Source organism: Motacilla alba, unplaced genomic scaffold, assembly GCF_015832195.1.
Source record: "Motacilla alba alba isolate MOTALB_02 unplaced genomic scaffold, Motacilla_alba_V1.0_pri HiC_scaffold_34, whole genome shotgun sequence".
Lineage (NCBI taxonomy): Eukaryota > Metazoa > Chordata > Aves > Passeriformes > Motacillidae > Motacilla > Motacilla alba.
Genome location: NW_024037436.1, coordinates 515164 through 523537, shown reverse-complemented (window position 1 = coordinate 523537; position 8374 = coordinate 515164). Strand labels below are relative to the sequence as shown.

Here is an 8374-nt window from a genome sequence, read left to right as displayed (position 1 = left end):
GTCATATTGTGGTCACTTCACAGTCATCTCCTAATCTCAATCATCTCATGCTCATGCTCAAGGTTGTGTCATGGTCGTTGCAGGGTCACCTCATGGTCAAGGTCATCTCATGGTCTTGGTCACCTCATGGCCATAATTGTGTCATGGTCACCTCACAGTCACCCCATGGCCACAATCGCATCATCACAGTCACGGTTGTGTCACAGTCATGGTTATTCCACGGTCACGGTCGTCTCATTGTAATGATCACCTCATGGTCACAATCATGTCATGGTCGTGGTCATCTCACGATTATCTCATGGTCTTGATCACCACACGGCCATGATGCGTTGTGGTCATCTCATGGTCATCTCCTGATCACAATCATCACAGGCTCACTGTCATGTCATGGCCATCTCATTGTTTGATTTGATTACATTTTTACCTCATGGTCATCCCATAGTCCACTCATGACCACAACCATATCATGGTCATTTTACAGCTGTGATTGTGCCATGGCCATGGTTATCTCTTGGTCAACTCTCGAATCTTGTCGTGATCTTGATCAATTCATGGTTGAGGGTGTATTAATGTCACAGTCATGGTCATCTCATGGCCTTGATCACCACACGGCCATGGCTGCTCTGTGGTCATGTCTTGGTCACAATCATCTCATGCTCATGGTCACAGCTGTGTCATGGTCTCATTCGTGGTTATCTCTCTGTAATGGTCATCTTATGATCATGGTTGTCATGGTCATGGTCATCTCATGGCCAGCTCAGGGCGATGGTCATTTCCTGACGACCATCATCTTAAGCTCATGCTTATCTCACTGTAATGGGCATCTCACAGTCCCCTCCTGATCATGACCCCGCATGGCCATGGTGTGTTGTGATCATCTCATGGTCATCTCTTGGGCACAATCATCCCATGCTCATGCTCATCTCACAGTCATGGTTATCTGATGTCATGGTTATTATTGTAATGGTCATCCCATGGTCCTGGCTGTGTCATGGTCATGGTCATGGTCATTGTATGGTCACGGTCATTTTATGATCATCTCACATTTGACTCATTTGCCACAATCCTGTCATGGTCATCGCTCGGCTGTGGTTGGGCCATGGTTGTGGTTATCTCATGATCACAGTCATCTCATGCTCATCTCATGGTCATGGTCATTTCCTGATCACCATCATCTGATGCTCATGGTCATCTCACTGTAATGGCCATCTCATGATCATGTCATTGTCACCTCATGGCCACGATCGCGTCAGGGTCACCTCAAGGCCATGGCTGTGCCATGGCCAACCCATGGTCATCTCTTGGTCCAAATCATCTCATGGTCAGGGTTGTGGTTGTGTCATGGTCACGGTCACAGTCATGGTCATCCCATGGCCACGGTCATCTCAGGGTTGTGTCACTCATGGTCACTCTCATCTCACGGCCATCTCGTGCTCGTGTCATGGACGTGGTCATGGCCAGGAAACCTCTCCGAGATCCTGAGCCCTGATTTTGGGACACTCAAGGATAACTGGGGACAATGAAGCCGGGCCTGACCCCTGCCACCATCCCACTGCTCCTCCAGGAACCCAACGCAGCCAAACCATCCTGGGGACACCTCGGACATGGGACACAGAACAGGAAATGAATCCCAGGGGATGGAGCTGGGCATGGCTGGCAAGTCCCCATCCTGCTCCTGGTGTCCCCATCCCTGCTCTCAGTGTCCCCTTCCCTGTCCCAGTGACCCCATTCCCTTTCCTAACTCCCAGAAGTGAACTGCCAGACACCAAGGGAGGAGGGAACCTGGATTTATTGCCCCAAGCAGGATAATTTCACACCAGAAGTGAAGCATGGTGAATATTTGTGCTTCTTGCCTTTAAAACATTGGAAAACAGGAAACTGATCCACTAGCAAGAGCTGTGGTGTGAGTGGGAGCAGCGGGATGAGCTCTGCTGGCAGCTCTCAGCTTTCCTGGGAAGAGGGAAGGGGCTGGATCCAGCTCTGTGGATTGCTCAGGCGGTGATTCCTGCCGGGATGAGAGAGGGTCATGGTGTCACCCTGTCCCTGTCCCCATTCCACAGGATGGACCTGGCTGGAGCCCATGGAGAGCAGGAGCTGCTCCAGAATCCCCCCCTGACCCCGCCCCAATCCTGCTAAAATCCTGCTCCATCCATGCATCCCACCTGATCCCACTCCATCCATTCTGCCCCAACCCTGCTCCATCCATCCCACCCCATTCTGCCCCATCCATCCCACCCCAATCCTTCTCTGGAATCCCAACCTGATCCTGCTCCATTCCATCCCACCTGATTCTTGTCTGGAATCCAGCCCTGATCCCACTCCATCCCTCACACACAATCCTGCTCCAGCCATCCCTCCTGATCCTGCTCCAGAATCCAGCCCCGATCCCACTCCACAATTCCACCTGATCCCACTGTGGACCCTGCTCTGATCCGGAATCCCTCCTTGATCCCAGTCCATCCATCCTGCCCTGATGTCCCCCGGGAATCCCACCCCAATCCTGCTCCGTACTTGTGCTCAAGCCGTTGGTTCCCACGTCCTTCCCTGCAGAAAGAGAAGATCCATGAGATTCCAGCACAGATCACACACCGGGATTAACCCCAGGATCCGTTCTGGGATCCGCACAGGGGGGATCCAGAGCCGGATCAGCCACTGGAACTCACCGGCTGCCGGGTTGTATCCATTCCTGTCCCTCCTCCCTGTGGAAACAAAGGGGGATCAGCGCCGGTGGCACAGGATTCCCAGAATGGTGCTGGGTGGATCCGTGCACATTCCCGACCCCCATCCTGTGTCTTACCGGATTGGAGCTTCCAGACAACGAATCCAATGAGGGCAACGAGGATGAGGATGGCAGCGATGACGGACACAGCGACCACCACGGTGAGATTCCCGCCAGATGGCTCTGGGAAACGCGGGACAGTGAGGATCGGAATCCCCATTTGGGAATTCCCAATTCCCAATTCCCACATTCCCAGCCTCACCCCAAGCGAAGATCCCGGGCTCCAGCATTCCAGGATGCTCCACCCTGCACCGGTACTGCTCCCGCTCCTCCGGCAGCGCCTCGATCCTGGCCCAGGTGTGGAAGGTGCCGTCGCTGTTGGGAACGATCCCGCCCCACTGCGTCTCCTGATCCAAGGTATCCCCCCCCTTCATCCAGCTGACTGTGATGGTGCTGGGGTAGAATCCGTACGCGTGGCAGGACAGGATCAGCGCCCCGTGTTCCTCTCTTCCGGACACGTGGACATCAGGGGGCTCTGCAATGGGATAATGCTGGAATTCGTGCATGGAGTTCCATGGGAATGGGAATAGGGTGAGCTCTACCCATGGAATTCCCTAGGAATGGGATTGGGGTGAACTCTATCCATGGAATTCTCACTGGAATGGGATGAGAGTGAGATCTGCCCATGGAATTCCATGGGAATGAAACTGGGTTGCGTTCTGCCCATGGAATTCCCACTGGAATGGGATGGAGTTGAAATCCGCCTGTGAAATTCCGTGGAAATGGGACGGGGGTGAAATCTATCCATGGAATTCCCACAGGAATTACTGTGTTCCCGAGTCCTCCATTCCCAAATCCCAAGCTCCCACAGGAATCCTGCTCCCACCTTTGTGCTCCAGCTCCTTCTGCCCATATCCGACGTATTTCCGGAGCCATTCCGGGCATTCGTGCTTCAGGTAATTCGTCCACTGCTCAGCCACCTCTTCCTGTTCCCAGCGCCTCCTGGTGATCTCAGCAGCGCTGTCGGCCGCCACGAATCTCCCGGATTCCAGGTCAAAGGAGATGAAATCCCGCCCGTCGTAGCCGACCTGGTAGGATCCACGGATGCTCCCGTCGGACAGGAGGTCACAGCCAACACCTCGCAACAATGTGTGGAGACCTGGGGGGATTGTACCCACAGAGCCCCATGGAATTGTGTCCCAGCCCCACAGAGCCCCATTCCAGCCCTATGCTGTAAGACTCTGCCCAAAATTGCTCTCCCATCTGCCTCATGATCGTTGTGAAAAAACTGAGACCAGCGAAAGAGGATCCTATTTCTGACATCCTGGTTTGGTGGGGGCTTGCCAAGGCTCCAGGAGTGGAACTTGAGTTATTGTTCACAGGTGCGTTTGTCCACCTCATACTACACTGCTCCCAGTGAAAGGAGAAGGGGCACCTTGACCTTCTTCGCCTGCATCGCTCTGTGACAATGGCCTGGAGTCTTCTACCCCCTAACCTGGCTGGACTCTCTTCTGGAATGACCCTTTGGTGGTCTCCACAGAAGGCCCTTCATCTACTGTACAACCACCGTGGCAGATGGACTGAGATGGGAGAAGCCGCTCCCTCCAAGACTGAGACATGAAACCCCTATATGGAAAAGACTCCTTTTCTCTTCAAGGACTGAAACCTGTAACCTGGGGGGAGGAGGGCAGCGTGTGTGGGGGAGAACAGCTGATCAAACTGAGATGTTTGCCTGCAGGCAGTGACCACTGAACCAGGGAAACAATGGCTCTCCCTCACTGCTGAGATCATGAGACTATTGTATCCTTTCCCCACTCTTTCCCAACTTTCAATAGAAAATTCTAATAAAAACCCCTGTCATGGTTTGGCGCTGGCGCAATGCCAGTGCCCCCTTGAAAACATATTCTCCCTGGTATCGGCTGTGAGATGCGATCAGAAACAGAGCAAAGCAGGCCTCTACTTGTAAATAAAGAAAAAAAAACTTTATTATCTTACAACTATAGTAAAATGAACACACAGAGCAAAATGGAAACCTTTCAAACATTTCTCCTCCCCCCACTCAATTTCCCACAGCATAAAACAAAACCTTAGATCTTTATCCAGTCCATCACCCTTCAAATAATCAACTCAGTCCATCTCCACCCTTCCAACAATCACCTCTCATTTCATCAAGGAGAGAGGAGTCCCTCTTGCGCCACAGGTTTCCCCTGGAAACACAGCCGAGTCCAGTTGTGTTTCCACATCACTCAGCACCACCTTCGTGACTTCTTCCTTCCATGTCCAGTGCTCTCACCACTGCACATGGACCAGAGCTGCTTTTAGGGTTTCCCTTTTCAAGGATGCTTCGCCCAGTTCCAGGAGAAAACGACAGTCTCTCACCTTTTTGGGACACTAGTCCCCCCCCAAATTTCACCCCCTGGGGCCGAGGGGTCTCGAGAGCACCATCACCTCATCACCTGTTGTCTCCACTCACATCACTCCTTTGGCACCAAGCCATCGCCTCCCCCTAAAATGCAGTCTCTGTATTACAGGAAAGGTTCTGTCCATGGCCATACAAGAAAAGTCCAGCCAAAAGCCACTCCATCATCTCCTCCCACCTGGAATTCTTCTCACCTTCTCTCGGTCCTTCTTCACTTGCACAACTCTGCATCACACTTGCACGTTTCCTCTTATCCCTGTCTCTCTTCTCCTTCAGCTCCCGGAGGATCAGCATTTGCAAGGTTTCCATCATCCCACAGAAGGGTTAAAATCACAGTCTCTACTCATCCAGAACTCCCACGCTGGCTCTGCCGGGCACTCTTCTCACCGCCCCCCCTTCTCCTTCTCGGCCAGGCCAGTGCTATCAAATTTCAAGGTAGCACTGGCACCTCTCATTCTCCCTCTCCCTCCTGGGAAAGGGGGGCTGCCCGATGCCTCTCCGAGTTCTTCCACCCTTCCATAATCTGTGGGGAACTCACTCTTGTCCTACCGGGGCCAGGGGCCTTCATCTTCTGTCTCTGCCCAAGGCTCCGGCCTACCTCCCTCCGGCCTCGTGGCTTCGCCTCCCCCGCCCAGCCCGCAGCTGGGCAGGGGAGGTCTGACCTCTCCATCCATCGGAACCAAGAGAGAGTTCCCCTGGGAGTTCCTTGCTTTTAACCCCTGTGTTCTCAGAGGCGTATCCATATCCTCAATGGCCAAACCAGGTGCCAATATTCACATCTGAGCACCTATTGGTTTGACCACCACCACCTCCCAAAAACTCACTTCCTCTCAAACCACGACAACCCCTCAAGTCAGCTAGCCAACTCGAGATCTCCCCAACATGAAGGCGACTCCTTGACTGGACGTCGGCTGGACCCCGACTGGAATTACATCGCCTCTACGTTGGTAGATATACCTACTCTTCCTTCCCTTCCCTTCCCTTCCCTTCCCTTCCCTTCCCTTCCCTTCCCTTCCCTTCCCTTCCCTTCCCTTCCCTTCCCTTCCCTTTCCTGCAGGGTTTCTCTCTCTCTCTCTCTCTCTCTCTCTCTCTTCCCCAATCCCCTGCAATGCATTTTGCTGTGATCATTCAATAAAGTACACTGATTTTGATTGTTACTGCAAACCCCCTTGCCGTGTTGGTGTTTTGTACCCTGAGATCAGATAACGAACAATCACAATCCTGTCTGTGACGGTGGATCGTGACATATGGAGCCCCAGAGTCTGATGGAGACCACAGAGCCTCATCCCAGCCCCTTGGAGCCCCATGGATCCACATCCCAGCCCCACAGATCCCCATCCCAGCCCTGCAGTTCCCATTCCACCCCTACAGCTCCCAATCCAGCCCCATGGATCCACATCCCAACCCATGGATCACAAGCTATGCCATCCCAGCCTAACGGATCCCCATTTTCAGTCCGTTGGAGTCCTGTGAATCCACATCCAACATCTGTAGATCCCATCCCAGCCCCACAGATCCCATTTCAGTCCTACAGTTCCCATCCCAGCCCCACAGATCCCAACCCAGCCTAATGGATCCTCACCCCAACCCTACAGATCCCACCCCAGCCCCACGGATCCCCATCCTAAGCCCTAAAGTTCCTATCCCAGCCCCCCAGATCCCATCCCAGCCCCATGGATCCACATCCCTATCCATGGATCACAAGATATCCCATCCCAGCCTAATGCATCCCAATTTCAACCATGTGGAACCCCATGGATCCACAGCCGAGACCTATAGATCCCATCCCAGCCCCATGGATCCCCACCCCAGCCCTACAGTTCCCATCCCAGCCCCACAGCTGCCCCCACTCACCCCTGCTCTGGTTGTATCGCTCCCGCAGTGTCCCCAGGTTCCTGGCATACATGTGCTGGCTCCTCGCATAGAGCTGGCTCTGCCTCTCCCAATATCCCGGCTCAACTCCATCCTTTATCCACTGGGTCAGCGGCTCCGCCCGGCTCCGCTCGCTGTCGTAGCGCATGAAGGGGATCCCATCCACGAACCCAATGGCCATGTACTGGGGGACCCCCGGGCTGGGCTCTGACACCCCTACTTTCAGGTAATGCAGGGAGTGGAGAACTGTGGCGACACAGTGATTTGGGGGGGATTGAGTGGTCATGGATCAATGAAAGGGGAACTGGGAGAGCTGGGAAGGGGTTTGGGGATGCTGGGGCCAAGGAAAGGGAGTGCAGGCTGGGAGAGGTGGCATGGACAGGAAAGGGCCTGCAGGGGGTCCTGGGGTCCAGGAATGGGGGCTCAGGGGGGATCCCATGCTGTGATTCGGGGTTCAAAAGGATCCTGAACTCCAGGAATGGGAGATCAGATGGATCCCAGGGCTAGATAAGGGGGTGCAGGAGGGTCCCGCTGCCAGGAAATGAACGTTTACGGGGGTCACCGTGCCCAGGAATGGGGATTCAGAGGGGTTTCTCTGCCCAGGAATGGGGGGTTCAGGGAATTCTCTTCCCAGAAATTGGGGTTCAAGTGGGTTCTGGTGCCCAGAAATGGCGGTTCAGGCGGAGCTGGGAAGGGGGTACAGGGGGGTCCTGGTGCCCGGACATGGGCGCTCAAGGGGTGCCCGCGCTCAGGAATGGGGGCTCAGTGGATGCTGATGCCCGGGAATGGCGCTTCGGGGGGATTTCCCTGCCCATAAATCGGGGTTCAGGGGGGACCCGGTAACAGATAAGAGGGTACAGGGGGGTTCTAGTGGTGGGGAAGGGGATGGGACCCAAAATGGGGCTATGGGGGGGTTCCCGAGCCCAGTAATGGAAGTTCAGGGAGGTCCCAGTGCCCAGTAATGGAAGTTCAGAGGGTTCCCGGTTTCGGGGTTCCCACTCACCTTTGGTCGCGCCCCCCGGGTCCCCCAGGAGCCCCAGCAGCCCCAAGAACAGCCCCAGGGCCGGAGCCATGGCGCACAGTCTTAACCCCGCCCACAGCCATGACCCCGCCCCCAGAGCCGCCTCCGTCCCCGCCATTGGCCCCGCTTTTTCCTGCCTACCAATGGCAGCCCGATATGTCAGTGACGTCACCAGGCGCCGGGCAGATCCCGGTCTCCCAGCTTGGGACGCGGAAGCGAAAAGGTCAAAACAAGGCGGGGCGGAGCGGGGGGGGGGGGGGGGGGGTAAGGGAGGGGACGGGGGAATTCCAGAGAATCCCTCTGGATCCCTCTGCATCCCCGCTGCGACCGCCCTGGAGCCCTC

General features: G+C 55.0%; 1 protein-coding gene across 1 annotated transcript; it reads right to left on the bottom strand.

Annotated features, from left to right (window-relative positions):
- Nucleotides 1-291: 291 nt before the first annotated feature.
- Nucleotides 292-8164, bottom strand: LOC119696540 (class I histocompatibility antigen, F10 alpha chain-like). Its single transcript, XM_038126282.1, has 8 exons — nt 8014-8164; nt 6993-7256; nt 3606-3878; nt 2982-3254; nt 2798-2902; nt 2664-2699; nt 2494-2544; nt 292-353 (listed from the first exon to the last, which is right to left on the bottom strand). Exons 1-8 carry the CDS (start codon nt 8147-8149, stop codon nt 292-294), a joined length of 1200 nt encoding a protein of 399 aa, XP_037982210.1. The 5' UTR covers nt 8150-8164.
- Nucleotides 8165-8374: the final 210 nt, after the last annotated feature.

Bases quoted from the DNA above. Each gene is read 5' to 3' on its own strand.
- LOC119696540 (XM_038126282.1), bottom strand. From the start codon at position 8,149: ATGGCGGGGACGGAGGCGGCTCTGGGGGCGGGGTCATGGCTGTGGGCG. The intron at 3,255-3,605 runs GTGGGAGCAGGA...ATCCCATTGCAG, and splicing joins GAAGGAGCTGGAGCACAAAG to AGCCCCCTGATGTCCACGTG. The intron at 354-2,493 runs GTGGGATTCCCG...GATTGTGATCAG, and splicing joins AAGTACGGAGCAGGATTGGG to GAGATGACCATGAGATGACC.